Source organism: Sebastes fasciatus, chromosome 1 (assembly GCF_043250625.1).
Source record: "Sebastes fasciatus isolate fSebFas1 chromosome 1, fSebFas1.pri, whole genome shotgun sequence".
NCBI classification, from domain to species: domain Eukaryota; kingdom Metazoa; phylum Chordata; class Actinopteri; order Perciformes; family Sebastidae; genus Sebastes; species Sebastes fasciatus.
This window is the reverse complement of record NC_133795.1, coordinates 6,884,778-6,904,505: the sequence shown is the minus strand read 5'-3', so window position 1 is coordinate 6,904,505 and position 19,728 is coordinate 6,884,778. Positions and strand designations below refer to the sequence as shown.

General features: G+C 41.0%; 1 protein-coding gene across 1 annotated transcript; it reads left to right on the top strand.

The window, feature by feature from the left end:
* Positions 1 to 1,434: 1,434 nt before the first annotated feature.
* trpc4apa (transient receptor potential cation channel, subfamily C, member 4 associated protein a) lies at positions 1,435 to 19,726 on the top strand. Its single transcript, XM_074656823.1, has 18 exons — positions 1,435 to 1,646; positions 6,193 to 6,321; positions 7,066 to 7,182; positions 7,352 to 7,409; positions 7,545 to 7,600; positions 7,763 to 7,891; positions 9,374 to 9,575; positions 9,680 to 9,865; positions 9,956 to 10,098; positions 11,060 to 11,191; positions 11,297 to 11,355; positions 11,433 to 11,618; positions 11,808 to 11,898; positions 11,998 to 12,138; positions 12,261 to 12,372; positions 13,067 to 13,179; positions 13,361 to 13,567; positions 16,849 to 19,726. Exons 1-18 carry the CDS (start codon positions 1,497 to 1,499, stop codon positions 16,984 to 16,986), a joined length of 2,349 nt encoding a protein of 782 aa, XP_074512924.1. The 5' UTR covers positions 1,435 to 1,496; the 3' UTR covers positions 16,987 to 19,726.
* The last annotated feature ends 2 nt before the right edge of the window (positions 19,727 to 19,728 follow it).

The following is a 19,728-nucleotide window of genomic DNA, read 5'->3' as shown; positions in this document are numbered from 1 at the left end:
GCCGGTCATTGTGGTGAAATAAACCACGACAGGGCGATGAGGAGGGGTCTTGCATCGCCTTGAAGGGGTTTATTTCACAACAATGACCCGCTAGCTGTACATTATATCGCTTATTACATTACTTAAGTAATCAATAATTTGATACATAAATGGTCTGCCAGAGTCCAACATCAGAACTGCACCCATAGCAACGGTTTGTTATAAAGAAATAACAGACCGTTGAACGCCGTGATTGACCAATCAGAAGCCGTGTAATAAATACTGTTTATATTAGGGCTGCAAATTTGTTTTAATGTCACTAATTTCTTTAATGTGTTAACGCAACTTAAAAATCTTAAAAGAACGTAAAAATCCAAAGGGCCACCGTCGGGCCTGGCCACTATTCGATTTTTCTGAGGTTACAATGGGCCACCATGGCAATATGCAACTAGCTTGTCGCGAAGGAGGATAAATAACGCTCCAAACTTAGGCTAAATTTTGACAAGGAAAAACTGGCGTTGCCATTTTCAAAGGGGTCCCTTGACCTCTGACCTCAAGATATGTGAATGAAAATGGGTTCTATGGGTACCCACGAGTCTCCCCTTTACAGACATGCCCACTTTATGATAATCACATGCAGTTTGGGGCAAGTCATAGTCAAGTCAGCACACTGACAGCTGTTGTTGCCTGTTGGGCTGCAGTTTGCCATGTTATGATTTGAGCATAATTTTTATTCTAAATGCAGTACCTGTGAGGGTTTCTGGACAATATTTGTCATTGTTTTGTGTTGTTAATTGATTTCCTGTGAGGGTTTCTGGACAATATATATATTTATATATATATATATATATATATGTAAATACATTATTTTATATATGTATATAAATATATATATATACATATATAAAAAAAAATACATATATAAAATAATGTATATATATAAATATATAAAATATACATTATTTTATATATACATAAAATAGCTAGTGGCTTCTCTGCAAGAAGCCACTAGCTTCTTGCAGAGTATGTATATATTATATATATATATATATATATATATATATATATACATATATATATATATATATATATATATATAATATAATAATGATGTGTATATTGGAGCCTCTGTGTGTCTGTAGTCTGCCAGCAGATATATATATATATAATATAATAATGATGTGTATATGGGAGCCTCTGTGTGTCTGTAGTCTGCCAGCAGATATATATATATATATATATAATAATGATGTGTATATTGGAGCCTCTGTGTGTCTGTAGTCTGCCAGCAGATATATATATATATATATATAATAATGATGTGTATATTGGAGCCTCTGTGTGTCTGTAGTCTGCCAGCAGATATATATATATATAATATAATAATGATGTGTATATGGGAGCCTCTGTGTGTCTGTAGTCTGCCAGCAGATGCCGCTTTAATCGCCTCCAGTAATGCATCAGAGCTTCTTGTTCCACTTCCTGCCTCAGCAGCTCAGTTCAGGAAGAAGATAATAATGGCGTCGCTTCTTCTGTCCGAGTCTCCTCCGAGTACTGGAGGAACCGGAGGAGCAGGAGGAGGCAAACGGAGACAATGCACCGGCAACATCATCACCAAGTTAACGGCTAGTAAAACCACCGGGCAGAGCTTCAGTCGAGGGACGCAGGTGAGAGACACGAGGACATGATTCACCTGTAACCGAGACATCAGAGACCAGCTGAGACTAGCGCTGAGAGCAGCCTGGACATGGAGACGCTGTCCTGGACACTCTTACTGGAGCTCTAGCAGCTTTGTCTTTACAGCTAGCTACACCAGACCGGGGTGTTTTACAAACAGAAACCTTCAACCTTGACTTCTGGATAATAATATTTAATATCTGATCATGTTTATAAACGTTAGAGCTGCAACAAGAGCATGAAACCAGCTCCGCTTCAAGTCTTTTGTTGTTAGCATCCTGTTAGCTTAGCATCATATGCTACCATACAGAACCACTCTGAACTGACACGTTGACGGGCTGTTATTGTTTCTTATTGTTAATTAAATGAAGTTTAATGTTACTAGAGAGTAGTAGTTATATTTTAAATTAATTTAAATGATGTAATTAACGGCTGTAACGGTTGCAAACGGCCAGTTAGCTTAGCATAGCTAGCTAAGCTAAGCCAGCTGATTACGTGATTACGTAATGACACACACAAACCACAATATAACTATGGTTCCCATACATGGATATAGGCCACAGCAGCTGTGTGGACAAGTTACCGATAGATACGTTTATATTTCCAAGCAAGCAAACATTTGGAACTTTGGTCCACATATTTGTTCAGTTAGTTTCGGTTTTTAGGCTGACGTTAGTTGACGTAAACTGTTGTGATTTTAAGATCAGATATTCCTTTATTAGTCCTGCAGTGGGGACATGTGCAGTGTACAGCAGCAAAAGGGATAATGCAAAAAACAAGATGCATCAGCTAACACAGTAAAAAAGAGCTAAACTAAGTGTAACAAAATATGAACCATTTAAACAGAAGGAAGTATAAAAATAGGAGCAGTATATACAGTATTGACAATAAACAGACTATTAACAAAATTGCACAAGTGTAAAATTATATTGCACAGTGAGAATGAAATTAAATTCCACTTGGAAATATTGCACAGTATGAATTACACCTTAGTAGTAACAATGATAATGATATTGCACAGTCATGATACAGTATAGTGCAGTTATTGTCAAATTGACTTCTCCTTCAGTATATTAGTATCTCCAATATACATATTTCCCACACAATCTTCTGAATTAAAAGGTTGCAGGGTTTCAGGGTTGCAAGGACACTTAAGATAAGATATTCCTTTATTAGTCCTGCAGTGGGGACATGTGCAGTGTACAGCAGCAAAGGGGATAGTGCAGAAAACAAGATGCATCAGCTAACACAGTAAAAAAAGAGCTAAACAAAGTGTAACAAAATTTGAACCATTTAAATAGAAGGAAGTATAAAAATAGGAGCAGCATATACAGTATTGACAATAAACAGACTATTAACAAAATTGCACAAGTGGAAAATGATATTGCACAGTGAGAATGAAATGGAATTACACCTGAAAATATCAGGTTATTGTCAGTTTTTGGTGTGTAAGTGGTCTACTGGGAGCAGTGCTGGTTGTGGAGTCTGACAGCTGCAGGAAGGAAGGACCTGTGATAGCGCTCCTTCACACACTTTTATCCCCATGTACAGTGTCACCTGTCCTGACATGTATCTCTGTTTCACTTTGTTCCTGTGACACCCCTCGTGACTTTAGCCCTTAAATTGCAAAGCTGATAAAACATTTTATTCCTGTGCAGTCAGACTGTCGTACCTTTTATCTTCCTTGCTGACTTGCAGTTTTCACAAGGTGGTGTCTCAGTGTAAATGTGAGATGTTAGTTTGATTCAGACATCCTTAAATATGAAAACATCCCTGATAACCTTGAAAATGCTGAATTTGACAATCTTTCAAATCTGTCATCATTAATGTGCCAAACACTGCTGTTAAAGAATTCAAAAACATTATTCAAGAAGGTTACTCCCTTTGTCCTTTTTGCAGCACAATTTATGACTTTGGGAGGGAACATTCATGACACTAAACTTCTCTGCATTCGTTCAATATGAAGCACAGATGTGCATTATATAAATAGTAAATGGACTTGCTTTTATATAGTGCTTTTCTAGTCTTCCGACCACTCCAAGCGCTTTACACTACATGTGAGCATTCACCCATTCACACACACATTCATACACTGATGGCAGAAGCTGCTAAGGTGCCAACTTTGACCATCAGGATCTAATCTAAATACTCATTCACACACACACACACACACACACACCGATGGCTATGCCTTCGGGAGCAATTTGGGGTTAAGTGTGTAGCTCAAGGACACATCGACATGTGACCCAGTGCAGCTGGGGATCGAATCACCGACCTTCTGATTGGTTGACGACCTGCTCTACCCTCTGAGCCACAGCCGCCCCATATACTCGATTAATAGCTCCACAAATATGAAGAGCTATTCTGTCATCAAGTGAGAGTCTTAAAGCCCCCCTCCAGTGACATTTCTATGATATTTCATATTTTTTATAGTCCAGACTAAATTGATTAACCACACTGTTTGCCCTGTTTTTTGACAAATAAGTCAATTTGGTGCTCAAAGTGGAAAAAAGAAGGTTGTTGGTAAAATGGGAATATGACGTATGACTATAGTAGAACCTGCAGGTCATAGGTCATCCTCCCAGATAACGCAGGTGCACCCATGCTCATTTGTGTCTGATCAGCAGTAAACTGCTAAATCTGTTCATCTGTGTCAGTTTGTCTTTCTAGTTGGTTAGATAGTTAGGTGTAGTTACCAAGCCCAACTTGTTGTATTAGCTAACTGAGGGTTTTCATTTTATTTTTATTTTCCTCCACCTTACTTTAGTGTGTTTATTTTTACCATGGCATTTGTGTGTCCGGTAAACGGGTGCAATCAACGCAGTGAATTATACAAAATCCCATGGGCAGAATTAACAAAACACACGATCTCTCTCACTCGCGCCCTTCTTTACCGTACGAAAACGGAAAGTAGCCGATAACCGAGGTTTGCGGGCCTATAACGGGTCCGACGACAGGGAGCGCACAACTTTCAACCCAACAGAAAACCAGAGAAAAGGCCGGTTAGAGAAGTAAACGAATCGCAGTGGAGCCCGGTGCGGTGTCGGTGCTGGAACTGAGGCGAGACCGGCTGGTGCTGGTGGACGGTGCACCTCCAAAACGTCCCGAAACTGCATTTCAAATGGCGGACCATAGCAACATGTCTATCCGTCCTCTGGTGCACTGTGGCCGGCGAGCAGAGGTGCAGCTCCTCGTGGAGAAGCAGCCAGACGGCTGCCTCGCCAGGAGGAGACGGTACAGAAGAGAGCGATTGAGAGAGAGTAGGCGTGTTGCGCTAATTCTTCTCATTTGTGGGCTGATAAACACTAAATTCATCTAAACTGGTTTCATCTAAACAGGGTTGAAAACGATTCAATCTGGTTGCCATGGTAACGAATTACTTATGACTATTAACCACACTCACATTATCTGTTTGAGAAAGAACGTTAACCAAAAAACAGGAAGTAAAACTGACTGGAGGGGGGCTTTAAACTCAAATGTGTTTATGTTCTTACTTTTAACTTTAGTTTTTGTTCTCCTTGTTGCAGCTGTAAGTAATGCTAGATGGCATAAGGTTTGGCTTAACTATAATCTCTTTTAAAAGAAGACTCACAACCTTCCTATTCTCTGGGAACTTTTGTTTTTTGTTAAACGTTGTACACATGTTTTCAAGGAGGGAAGATTATCTGAGACTGGGTTTTCATATGCAGTTTGATTGACAACATATGCATACATTTTATAGACTGCATATCGTTGTTTTACTCTAAAGCACCCTGTGCTTTCCTCTTTATGAAACATGATATCAAAGGGATGGTTTGGGGTTTTGAAGTGGGGTATGAGGTACTTATCCATAGTCAGTGTATTACCTACAGTAGATGACGGTCGGCACGCCCACAGTTTGGAGAAACAGACGGGAGTAAAGCAATGTACTGCTGTGGACGGAAGCAAAACATATTTTAGCCACCTAAAATAAAGAAAAACAATCAATATCTGTTTAAGTGTACATTATATTTAGAATATTTCCCGATGGGGAACTGAATGTGAAACGTATCTATACTGTTTTTGTCAATGGAGTCTGGTGGCTTTGAAGAGAGCATAAATAAGTTTCACTTTCAGTTCAGTTCCCCTCCAGAAAGGGCTGTCTGATGGCAAGATAAAGCAGTGAAAATATTCTAAATACAGTGTACGCTTAAATGGATATCGTTTTCTTCCTTATCTCAGGTGGGCATTTCTTTTAGGTGGATATATGTTTTGCTGCTGGCCTTGTCCACAGCACTATATTGCTTTGCTCCCGTGCCAATACTCATGTCTGTTTCTCCAAACTGGAGGCGTGCCAACCATCACCGCATACCTCATACAACCCCACTGCAAAACACCCACACTATCCCTTTAAGGCCAAAATAAAATGTACATTTTTCTCAATATTACAGCCTGACATCCACTAGTACAAGCAAAAACAGACCCTTTTAAAACCTCTCTGAATCTTAATGCAAATAACCATACTTTTTTACTGTGTATGTTGCACTATCTAAGGTTGCTTCTGTTTATGTCTCTCAGCTCCCAGGAGGCCTGCTCCAGGAGAGAGATAAACGGGCCAAGTGGCATGGCATCCCTACTCTGCTGCAGAGGCTCTACGAGAGCAGCCATCCCAACAGTGACCTCTCCCATGCCCACAGCTTTCTTAAGGTAGCCATACAGCACTAGTCCATCCTATTGTGATGCTGTGGAATTACTGGTTTTAGCCACTTGTTGCTGAATGTTTTAGGCCAAGACACACCAAGCCAACATCAAAGAACTAGTGGCAATGATGGCCGACTGTTGTGTCGCCTCACGTCACCTTTGTCTTAGCGATTAGTTGCATTTGAACACACCGCAAAGACTACAGCCGACGGCCAGTTAGCACAAACGTTCTGCGCCTGTGTGAGAGGAAATAACTCTCCACATCAGCAGGCGGCAGTAATCTGTATTTATCATTCAAAAAGGGAAACTGGAAGGCGGAGGACTGCGGATATACAAGCCGCTGTTATGATACTTGCATGAAACAAAGCAGCGTTTGCCGACCATTTTCACACCACTCTCACTCACCACTTAGCTTCATTCTAGATGGCCAAGTCATTGTGAAAATATCCGTGTATTGAAATGATCAGATGAGATGAAGGTGAAAAATTAGAAGAGCCTTCGGTGTGCCCTCTTGACTCATTTGCTTGCTTTCCTCACGTCCGTTTCTCTTCTGTTGCACTGATTAGTTTAAGCTGAACAGCCAATCGGAGTGATCTCTCTCACCGACAGGCTCCGCTGCCGATTCAATATGCTGAATCGGCCAAAAAAAATAATACACGGGCAGACTAGAGCTGACGGTGCGGTGTGTCAGGGCCTTAACTTTGGAGTCTGGGTGATTGTAAATTACATGTGGACAATGGTTTTTGTCAGGTATTATCATCCCAGCTCTCCATGGAGGCCATGTCTTTTGTCACGGAGGACAGGAAGACCGCTCAGGAATCTACCTTCCCCAACACGTACACCTTTGACCTCTTCGGTGGAGTCGATGTAAGTTTGACATTCCTAGTGCTTGATGCTCTGTAATTATTGGACATTGAAGCCCGTTACCTCTGGAAAATCAGTTGTCATGTGTAGAACAACTCCTACAGAGACACTGTAGATGTAAAAACAGTATTTACTCACAGCACTGACTACTATTTTTCCTGTTTTCCTGAAGCTGCTTGTGGAGATCTTGATGAGACCCACATTAACTATGCAGAAGAAAAAACCCAATAGTAAGTAGTGACATCACCCATGTGAATATGTTTGCTTTTATTGGGAAATTGACACGTTTTTACATGATGATGATGATGATGATGATTGATTTCAATTTCACGATTTGCTCTTGCTCTGTGTTTCTGTCACAACAGTGAATGATGACTTGGTCAAGGACTGCCTTAGTGTTCTCTACAACTGTTGTATATGTGTAAGTATCCTATTGCATTTTGTAAATACCAGAGAAATGTCAGAGGTGCATCATACCTTACTTCAGTTTAGCGCATGTGTATAACTAGAAGCAGTTTCCTTGCAGTATGTGCTGTTGGGCATGGTTTAATAAAAGTGCAAATTGTTTTCTTTCACTTCATAGACGGAGGGGGTCACCAAGAGCCTGGCAGCGAGGGATGACTTTGTTCTGTTTCTCTTCACCCTGATGACAAACAAGAAGACCTTCCTGCAGACTGCTACCCTAATTGAAGATATTCTTGGAGTCAAAAAGGTCAGAGCTATACTTGTATTACACCCGTATTAAATCCTCAGTATGAGCATGTAAACATTGTTTATGGCCCCTCCAGACTTGTGATTCATGCTGTGATATCTTCGACAAGCCAGCAATTATGTGCCCCATTATCTTCAAAATCCTTAATTTTTCTGTGAATATATCATATCATCCTTTTTTAATCTTTGCTCAGCCAATAAATGTGTATTGTTATCTGCTGGCTCTGTTGTCCATGTACAGACACCTCTAATGCCAGAATGATTATGCCTGGCAGAGCTGCTAACACCCAAATGTCACATCCATGCATTTATTTTAGAACCATTCTGTGTTACGGTTGAATTTCTCTTGATACCCTTCAATATTTTAAAACTCACATCACTATCTTTGCTAAGCTCTGTGTAGTGAAAGATTTGTAATTTACCAGATTACTTGACAAATATTGTGTACTATGTAATCCGTCTTTTTGCTTTGTTTTTACATTTCCTTGAACCCAGACGTGTTGTGTGTTACTAAATCCTTCATGTGGAGGGTTTATAGACACTCTAATTGTAGCTTGTGCATCTCCTAAAAAAATACAATGACTTAATCATCTATACGTCGGAGCTTCGTGTAAAATGGAAAAATGGGGTTGCTTTGGGTTTTCTCCTTAATATTTCTGGTCCTAGTTGTGTTAATTGGTGGTGAAGACAACTAGGAGCAGTTTGACAAAAGTGTATCCTTTTCTTTTTAGATAGATTCATATTTTGTGATTTAGGAAAGGTAATTCCAGTTGAACCCCTCTCCCTGCTTTGTATCACAAAGTGAGAGAATGTCACATGCGTGTCCTCTGTTTTTAAGTACCTTTTCCCAGCATTACAGCATAACATTCCCTCTGTGCCATAGTAGTCCTAAAGAAGATGATGTGTGCGTAGTCATACCTTGCATGGATTATGTACCAGGCCTAAGGGAGAAATCTTGAGAAAATGTTCTGCCTGGTCAACCTGTCCTGGCATTTGTCATTATTTCAGATCAAAACATCACAGGAAATTCAGCCTGACAAAATAAATTATGAACCACTGCTACGATAATGGAGTGAGAAAAACGTATACAGGGCACAATTTACCCTTTTATCTATGATGCTGTTTGCTTCTAGTTTTCAAATGAAAAGTCAAAGCCCCTTTTGATTCCACAATACTGCCGTGACAACTCGGTCCTCCCATTATGCTCCGTACCTCTTATACAAACAGCGAGGCGGAATAACGGCGACACTCCTGCCTTGAATAGGCAGTGTGAAAGGGGCTAAAATTATATTTTGTTTGTTTTATGGGTAACCTCTTTTTAGCTTTCATCCATAAACTGATTTATTGCAATACGAAGAAAATAAAGGCTATAGTTTTAGCAGGTAGCAGATTCATTCAGGGTCAATCTCACAACTTGTTAAATGTGTAAATGTTAAATGTCTGCTTTCAGTTTAGTAAAACTTCATATGTTTGACTTTCCCAGGAGATGATCCAGTTAGAGGGCATCCCCAACCTGTCGGGCCTGGTCCAAAGCTTTGACCAACAACAGTTAGCCAACTTCTGCCGCATCCTGTCCGTCACCATCTCAGAACCTGATGTAGGAAATGATGACAAGCACACGCTGTTGGCCAAAAATGCACAGCAGAAACGCAACTCTAGCCCGTCACGGGCAGAGGTCAACCAGGGTAGGTTGTCTTCAGATTACTGACTCCATACTGTAATGTATTTTGTGATATTGGAAAAGAATGGATCAGTAAATTGTGAACTATCAATACTATTTCTCCGATAGTAACCCTGCTGAACATCCCTGGCTTCATTGAGCGGCTGTGTAAGCTGGCCACTAGAAAGGTGTCTGAGGCTACAGGAGCTAACTTCCTGCAGGAGCTGGAGGACTGGTATACATGGCTGGACAACGCTCTGGTCCTGGACGCCCTCATGCAGATGGCGACTGAGGAGGCTGAACAAAGCAGTACAGGTGAGACAAGAGTCAGTTGCTGCCGGTTCTTCACATCGCTTAAATCCTACGGACGTTGATTGATATATATTTTTTTTTCCTCACCTCCAGAGTCATCAGATGAGAGTTCCCTGGCCACTAGCCCTCTGAGACATCGACTGCCCCAGTCCATGAAGATTGTCCATGAGATCATGTATAAAGTGGAAGTGCTCTATGTGCTATGTGTCCTTCTTATGGGCCGACAGAGGAACCAGGTACGTAACAGCACACATCTCGTCCCTCCTTGAAATTTAAAGGGATAGTTTGGGTGGTTTTAAAGTGGGGTTGTATGAGGTACTTATACATCAGTGTATTACCTACAGTAGATGATGGTCTACACACCCACAGCTTGGAGAAGCAGAGAGGAGTTACTGCATGACACCAAACCAATTCACCGCTGTGGATGGGGCTGTCAGCAGAACGTATTTTAGCCACCTAAAAATATCAATATCAGTTTAAGTGTTCATTATATTTTGAATATTTTCACCGCTTTACTTTGCCCTCAGACAGCACTTTTCCGACAGGGAACTGAAGCCACCAAACTCCATTGAAATAACCTGCAATTTTAGCTTGCAGAACACAGGGGTTGCTGGTCTACTTCTGCCTCGATCGGTTAGTTTGTTTGTGTTATTGTGTGACTTTGGTGAATCTGAACTAACCAAAGTCACACAATAACACAAACAAACTAACCGTTCGAGGCAGCGGTAGACCAGCAACCCCCGTGTTCTGCGAGGCAAAATTACTGTATTTTTTAATGGATTCTGGTGGCTTTGGCGAGAGCATAGACAATGGCTTCAGTTCAAAGTCGGAAACATAGACTGTGTAGCTGTCTCATGGCAAGGTAAACCAGCAAAAATATTCTAAATATAGCGTATACTTAAACTGATATTGATTTTTTTTAAGGTGAGTCTTTCTTTTAGGTGGCTAAAATACGTTTTGCTGCCGGTCCCGTCCACAGCAGTACATTGCTTTGCTCCTGTGCAGTAACTCCTGTCTGCTTCTCCAAACTGGAGACGTGCCAACCGTCATCTACTGTAACTAATACACTGACTATGGATAAGTATCTCATACAACCCCACTTCTAAACACCCAAACGATCCCTTTTTAAGCTCGACTGATGAGTCTAAGCAGAGTTAAACTGTTTTTCACTGAGCCCTGTCTTGTGTCTCTGCACAGGTCCACAAGATGCTGGCTGAGTTCCGTCTCATCCCGGGGCTCAATAACCTGTTTGACAAGCTGATCTGGAGGAAATACACTGCCTCAAATCATGTGGTCCACGGCCAGAATGAGAACTGCGACTGTAGTCCAGTATGTACTTTAAAACACTCTCTTTGGAAACTGGCTCTGGGCATTTAATTAAACTCTTTCAAGTTTAACATTCACATAATAACACTCTTTATTCTTCTTGTGCAGGAAATATCCTTCAAAATCCAGTTCTTGCGGCTACTTCAGAGCTTCAGTGATCACCACGAGTAAGTGAAGCTTAATTGAATGTTCTTGGATCTCCTTTCAAGTTATGTTTGTTTAAAATGTTTAACCTGTCTTTCAGGAACAAATACCTCCTGCTGAACAGCCAGGAGCTGAATGAACTGAGTGCCATATCCATGAAGGCTAACATCCCAGAGGTGGAAGCACTGGTCAACACAGACAGAAGCCTAGTGTGTGACGGGAAGAAGGGTCTCCTCACACGCCTCCTCACTGTCATGAAGAGGGAGCCTCCAGACTCATCATTCAGGTCAGCATCGCGTAGGCCAAATGTTAAGATGCAGGAGATAAAGATGTTGATATTTCTAGTGTCAGTCCTTCTTGAAAGAGTCACCATATTTGAGCACCAGACTCTCTGCTATTTTTAAAAGGATTTCTCAAGATTTGTGTCTAGTTCTGCTTTTTATAGCGTTGCTGACGTTTTCTGTCGTGTTTGTAGATTCTGGCAGGCGAGGGCAGTGGAAAGTTTTCTCAGAGGAGCCACCTCCTATGCAGACCAAATGTTCCTCCTGAAGAGGGGACTACTAGAGGTAAAAATACAACCACACATCATATATGAAGACGGTCGACATTGCACAAATCTGGCCTTGATTTTTGACTGCTCACTTTCTGCTTCCGTCTCTCGACAGCACATCCTGTTTTGCATCATAGATAGCGGCTGTACATCTCGAGATGTCCTACAGAGCTACTTTGATCTGCTCGGAGAGCTCATGAAGTTCAACATTGATGCCTTCAAAAGATTCAACAAATATGTCAACACTCCAGAGAAGGTATAATTGCACACCTTAAATGCATTACAAAACTCTATATGCTGTCCTAACAATATGCTGTCCTAACTGTGTGGTGAATGAACAAGTGTGTCTAATAGTATTGTTTGATATTTCTTGTGTAGTTTCAGACCTTCCTGACGCAGATCAACAGTTCTCTGGTGGACTCTAACATGCTGGTGCGCTGCATCGTCCTCTCTTTGGACCGATTTGAGAGCCAGACTGAAGATGTCAAAGGTAAACGGGGATGGAAAAACGTACACATGTAGACTTACGGCCGGGACACAGGGCTCACAGCAAAGGTAGACATTGAAAATGATCATTTGACGAATATTGACATCATTCTAGCAACATTACTACGGTTTCAATGTCTATCTGTAGAATGTGTCACATGAAAAAAGTTAATATTTATTTTTAACTCAACACTTCCTGTTTCTGTTCCCTCTATCATTTTTTTCTTAGAACAGAAGTCCTTCATTTGTTAACACAAGGCTTTTATTCTGAAATATTTGCAGGACAGTGTTGTAGAAAATGCAGCGACTTACACGGCTGCCTAAAGGAATAGTACCAGCTTTTAACTGTGGATAATTATTATTAACAAATAAGCACACGCTTCTTAACCTTTTTCTGTCTAAAATCTTTTCTCTAGCTTTTGACTAGATTTAGATGTTTTTAGATAAGCCCTTTGGGACTTACATTTGATAAAAGCATACATGAGGATAGATACATTTTGTCAAATAGTTGCTGGTGTTTGTTTCGACATCAAGGAGTGTCGGAGTATAATGACGTGTTTTCAGATCATTTTCTATTTGATGACCATGCTAAAAAAAATAGAATAATACTTCTTTCTCCTGTTCACAAATAGATGGAAGTGCTATTCCTATACGATATGTTTGTAAGCACTGATTTCAGTGTTGTGTATTGTTCACAGTGGTGGAGGTGCTTTCTGAATGCTGCCTGCTGTCCTACATGGCCAGAGTCGAGAACAGGCTGTCCTTCCTCTTCCGACTGATCAACATCATCAACGTACAGACACTCACACAGGTCTGGTTTCATTTTCACTTTGTCACATGTATTCACAGAAACTTTCAGTTCATGAAGGAATTATTGGACTCAAAACTAGCATTTTAATTGATTTTTATTTATGTATTATGATCCAAAATAGTTCATCTCTCATTCTTCCTTCCTTCCTTTTTGCATCCATCCCATATATGTTTTCCTGCAGGAGAATGTGAGCTGTTTAAACACCAGTTTGGTGATCTTGATGCTGGCCAGAAGAAAGGCTAAACTGCCCTTCTACCTCAACGCCCTGCGGGAGAAGGAGTATGCTGAGAAGTACCCGGGCTGCCTGCTCAACAACTTCCACAACCTACTGCGCTTCTGGCAGCGCCACTACCTCAACAAGGACAAAGACAGCACCTGTCTGGAGAACGTGAGTAGCGCTCGCTCTTTCCTGAACCTAACTGAAGCATCAGTAAATATCTTCATTTCACCAAAGTCCACACAATCAGCAAGTCAGCAGAGTCCCCTCTCAGCATCTACTGTTTACCTTCAGTCACTTTCCTGTCTCACATACTAAACATCCTGGAAGTCACATGTATGCATGCTGGGAAGACTTAAAGTGCTTTGAGTGCTGCTTCACAGTGACATGTGCTTTATGGGGCTGGAACACAAGCTTGTACAACTGGTTTAGACCTGCGTATTGGTTTAAGTGGAAAACAAATTCAAGAGACAGACGATTTTAAAAAATGCAGCTGAGTTGTGTTCTGTATAAATGAATCTTATTCTTGCATGTTTGGAAAGGTGCAGACTGTTGTAGGTGAAACACCCTTTCCACTGAAGGGAATTGTCCAAGAACCCTGGAAACCACCTTGTTTTCCACTAAAGGAAACTGGTTGTGACTTTGGTTCCTTGTAGGGCTGCGCCCTCTTAGTCAATTAGTCGACTAATCGAGGACAGCCCTAATTCCTTGGCAATCATTTATTTCTCAAAGAAACATTTCTTTCCCTGCTAAACATTGCTGATTTGTCAACACAACCATCACAAGTATCTCCTCTAAAAGGTTAATTCTTAAAGCGGTAGCAAGTGTTAAAGGACAGGGGAGATACAAAAAATAATGAGAAATCATAATTTTCATATTTCTCCCAATGTTCCATATCATCTTGCATCTCGAGGTAAAGCAGACAGGAAGTAGCACTTTGTATTGCCGTTTTTGGTTAGGATTTTTCACTTCACTTTTGGTTTTGTATTACACCCTCATAATAGTGAGCATGAGGCTGTAGTGATGTATGTGCGTCGACAAAGTGGCTGCACACAGAAAACCTGAAATAGCCCTTGAAGGACAACACAATACAACACATGTAAATGTGTTCAGTAATACAAGTATTGAGTGATATTGTGAATTTATGTTTAATTAATCTGATACAGAATAATTTGCTCCAGCCCCCTTGAACAAAACAAGTTCTGAAAATTACAAATGGTATCTTCACAAGAGTTATCTCAGTCAACTTAAAGGTGCTGAATTCAAAATTCTGAGCCTCCACACGGCTCTCAACATGGTGAAAGCGGCTCGCAGCTAACGATGCTAACAGCGCTAACAGTGCAAACAACGGCAACAGTGCTGACAGAGCTAACGGTGTTTACCTGGGGGGGAACCGGAAGATGAGTGCTACTCTTCCGCGACAACGCCGTTGATCGGGACAGTCAACATTCACATACACTGATGGCAGAGGCTGCCATACAAGGTGCCAAACTACTCATCAGGATGTAAATTAATGGTCATTCACACTCTCACACACACTCACACACTGATGGCACAGCAATTTGGGGTTCAGTATTTTGCCCAAGGACATTTTGACTGGAGGAGCCGGGGATTGAATCACCGATCTTCCGATTAGTTCCGACCTGCTCTACCTCCTGAGCCACAGCCGCCCCTGTCAGCTGTTATCAGCTATAACTGCCATATGAGCAGAGCGGCGGCCGTGAGCTAGCCAGTGGGGCACGCTTGCATGCACTAAAAGGCACGTGTGGCAGGACCAGCTACGTAAACAAAGCACAGAGGGAGAGCGACTTCATTCTCTGCTCAGGTAGACATTAATTCACTATATCTTTACATTGCAAATAGTTGTTTGCTGCTATATTAATGCTTTGAATGTCATACAGAGAACCTTTAAACATACATTTTGTTTGTGCTGTATAACTATCGGTCCTGTTAAGTTGAATGAAACTGACGGATGAGTTTAGTGTAGCTTAGTCTCACTAGTTGTGTGTAGGAGCAGCTTCACTAAAGATGAGGTAGTCAGCATTTCCCGATCGTGAGGTTGTCACACTTAGCCTTTCATTAAAGCTGCATTAATCAGTATTTTTATATTAACGATGACTATCTGTAACATGGAAGGGTTCACTTGTGGTGACAATCAGTTCTCACCAACTCTGCAGTTCCCCTCAGTTCTACGGTGCAGTTGATCATTTTACCACTCATTGTTTTGGCTTTAAGGCTCGCAACTTTATTTATTTCACTCTCGCTGCGCTCATCAGCGTTGTTTCCAGCTGAAGCACACAGACGTTTTCAGTATGAAAGCTTTGTATGCTACTGGCCCGGCACCAGACGGCAGACATACAGACAGAGTTGGTGACTAGCTGGTGAATATAGTGGAGCATTTAGCCACTGAAGAGACAGATATTTTTGTCAAGACTTGGGTCGGACCAAAACATTCCCCAGGTGGATGGAAACACAGCTCCAAATGAATGCTAATGGTGCTCCAGAACTGCTGGATGGGCAACTGTTTGCTGTAACAACTATATTATATGGTGATGTCAATGTTGTGTATTTGCTTGTTCTGCTGCCCCCAAGTGGCCGAATACACAAATCATGGCTGCTTCAACATTAACAATGTTTCCTGATATTTATTACTGTATATACACAACCCAAAAGCTGTAGATGTTGACCACTTTCTTATAACCTAATTTACCGTATTATTTAATGGTGAAATTATCAGTTATCAAGTGTACAGTACATGGTGATTTCACAACTAATAAAGAGGCGAAGTGGTGGACCCCACAGGACCTTATTTCGGAAAAAATATGAACAGTAGTCAATGGCAAGAGACACATTTTTTTGATCCTGTTTGAATTGCACCATGAATCACACATATGTGTGTCAATTTAAAATATAATTTTGCAAGTCAAGAAAGTCTCAGTTTGTCGTAGTATCATTTAGTTTTGTGTCGAACCACTCGGTGAACTCGTCTCGCACAATATACGTCACATACTTAGCTAATTTGGCTATGTTCCACGCACAAATGAAACGTTATCTTATCTGATGTGTTTTATCCAGCGACTCCTGGTCTTTTTATGAGCCAGAAAGCAAAATTATGAGCAAGACCCGTTGTTTGTTTGAGTTCATCCTAGTACGAAACACACAGGCATTTTAGCTTCAGCGAGAGTGACATCATTTATGTGACTTTTGGGTGTGTAGTCTTTCTACTTAAATATTATATATATAAAAATATTTGTCTCTCTCCGTTGACTACTGTTCATATTTTTTCCGAAATGGGTCCACCTGAAGGGGCGTGACTTAGCCTCTCTATTGCAGCTACTAATCGTTACCACATACTGTGGTTAGCTAGCTAATTAAGAGACAGTCAATAACGAGCACTAAGTCCAAATTATTCTTTTTGTTCTAAATCCTCTCTGTGGTTTTCCTCCTTTCAGAGCTCCTGTATCCCCTTCAGCTACTGGAAGGAGACGGTGTCAGTGCTGCTGGGCTCAGACAGGACTTCTCTGTGTGCCATAGCGAGCTACATTGATGAGCCCTTCATGGATCTGGACAGAGACCTGCTGGAAGATTGACCTCCAGTGCGTGCACTCAGTGCGCTGGGGGGCTGGGTGGGGGGATGGGACAGGGCAGACGGTCACAGGGAGCATTGGACACCTAAAGCTGGTGATGACTCCACTGAGCTGAGCCATCCAGGCGCTTTGTGACTGCGTTCTGGATGTAAAGACTCAACTGTTTTTCTGTCTGTACCTTCGCATCGAGGCCGTCGTCACAGAGGTGACGGGACGTAATTTGCCCGGCTGTCATCTTCTCACCAAGTTACCGACTTCTCTTCTTCTTCAAAGAAAGAGGAGGAACATGTATGCCCGCCCCAGATCGTCGTTTAACACACAATTAAGGGACCTTATGAAATGACACCTGCATTGGTTGTTTGCTTTAGGTGAAATTCAAATAGAGCCTTTTATATAACCTATACAAAATTCTATGAAAAAAAAATATGTATGATTCAACAAAGTATATGTTAGAAAAAAAAGATTCTTTTCACGTGGACTTGGTTTGGAAATGGCCACAGCTTAAACCGCCACCCAGATGTGCAGGTCAGTGGTGCGTCACAGGGCTGCCGGGAGTCCCACTACCTACACACAGTTTCTGTTGACTCCACTGCCTGATCTGTGGGGGGGGAAACTTGTGATGTAGGAGTTTTTGCAGGGGTCTTCTCAATGAACAGCATTTTCATTTACCCCGTCTATGGGTCTATTTTATTAAGTGGCTATTGTTGATTGGTGCTTTCCGGCTCTACTCGGCACATTTAGGTAGCTTGTGGGCCGGCTGACGTGTTTTCACAAACCACAAACGGGGCTCCTCTCACATGAAACCATCCACTCTGTTCAGAAGCTTCACCCAGGGACTCGTTTTCTTTACTTTTGTTGATTTACTTTTGTCTTGTTGAAAAAAACAAAAATGGCTTTTAGCTCTGGATAAACTGTAGAATAAAACATTGCACAGATTACATTGTTTTTATTGTTTATTATATTTTACCACATTTTTGTTCATTAAAAAAACATTTTCATTTTGAAATTTGTATCCATGTTGTGAGAGATGCTTTGGGAAGAGAATAAACTATGCAGGCGCTAGTGTTAAAAGAAACCACTTTCATTGTTCCGGTCCGCACATCGTTTATGTGAATTACTTCTGCCCGACACCATCAGCATTGGATCGAAGGTCGACCACTTTCTCTGGTGTTTCAAAATGTTTTGACTACAAGCTGAGAATGACAATCTTTCTATGCGCTGGCTCTTTGTGCATGGCACCACTTGATCTTTTAGTTTGGATAAAGATGAAGCAGTGGGCACGGCCATGTTGACGATGTGTGTCACTGCCTGAATGTGCAGCTGTTTAATGGAAACAGAAGAGCTGATTTGGTGTCTCAAATTTAAAACGGACCCAACCCGAGATAAGTACAAAAATGGATGAGCTACCTCATATTTTATCCTGACACCGTACAGATCAAACCACTTCTAATGACAAAGTGTACAGTTTTCCTCCCAGCATGTCATGAGTCATAATAAATGTATGTGAATGTATACGGGCATTTTGTACAGATGGCCCCTGATGCCATGAGTTGCTAGTGCTATGCCGCCTTGGGATGCAAACACAAACGTCCTTTACACTTTGAAAAGCCTTTTATTTGCTTTAAAGCTAATTAACCAGAAATGTTTCCTTTTTGTTTTCTAGCTTTCATTCAGCATGTCTTACAGTAAATCTCTTGATGGCTGTGCACATACTTTGAATTAGTTCATCTTTTTGTGCTCTGCGGTGATACACTTTACAAAGTGCTTCTCTCTTACAAAATTCTCAGTTTTCTTTGCTGGATGCCCGAGATTAATTGCTATGGTTAACGAGATGTGATTTGACACACAGGGTACTTCTGCAGTGATCGTATGTTATTGATCCAAATCTCCTCTTTTATCACTCCAGTCACCCACTGTGGAAGTCATTGAGGCTGTTGGTAGAAAATACATGAATGTTGTGAGCGCTCTTCTGGAGCAACTATATAAACAATCTCTGAACTTCTGTAGCTTTGTGATCTGACTTTCAGAGCGAGTGATCCCCCTCCGTATGATGCACAAGAGAACCGGTTCTCAACACTTAATGCTGTATGTGGTGTGATGCTCCTAGTAGGCCTTAGATTTCATTCATTAGTTTGTATAGAAAATGGTGAAATGTTAAACCCCTATGGCCAAGAACATGCTGCACAGTGTTAAACGTAACACTATTTGGTTTTTATTTTGGATTTCTGATGCTTTGACTTTATTACCTGGAGATTCGTGTGATGTTTGGCATGAGGAGGATGAAACATTTTGCATCCTTAACTCACAAAACTCAGACCATGTGGTGCTTTTTTGATCAAATATGATTGTGTCTCACCTCACCATGATCGAAAGCATCTACAGTGTTTGTTGAAAGGAAGGACCTTTAAGATATGGATAATATTCATGTTGTAAAATCTAAATCATTAATTCATTTTAGATAACAACCCATGCTTTTTTTTTCATGTGTGTTAGCATTGAATAAGGCATAAAATCTCACACGGTTGTGTTTAAAATCCACCTCTGCACACTTCAGTCTTAATCTCTTTCTAACCCTGTTTGACCATCAAACAAACAGAGAAATGTTTTATTTTCACATTCTACTATAACTACTTCTGTAACCAACTTTCACCCACATGCTCCTCCTCTAATGCTGGTATTCATTTTCCTTATTTAACGGCTGTTTGTCAAATTAATAATATAATAAATTCTTCTTTAGACCTTCTT

Excerpts from the sequence above, each read along its gene's own strand:
- trpc4apa (XM_074656823.1), top strand. The coding sequence starts at position 1,497 with ATGGCGTCGCTTCTTCTGTCCGAGTCTCCTCCGAGTACTGGAGGAACC. Across the intron at positions 7,410-7,544 it reads GCAGAAGAAAAAACCCAATA|TGAATGATGACTTGGTCAAG; the intron begins GTAAGTAGTGAC and ends CTGTCACAACAG. Across the intron at positions 11,192-11,296 it reads AGAACTGCGACTGTAGTCCA|GAAATATCCTTCAAAATCCA; the intron begins GTATGTACTTTA and ends CTTCTTGTGCAG.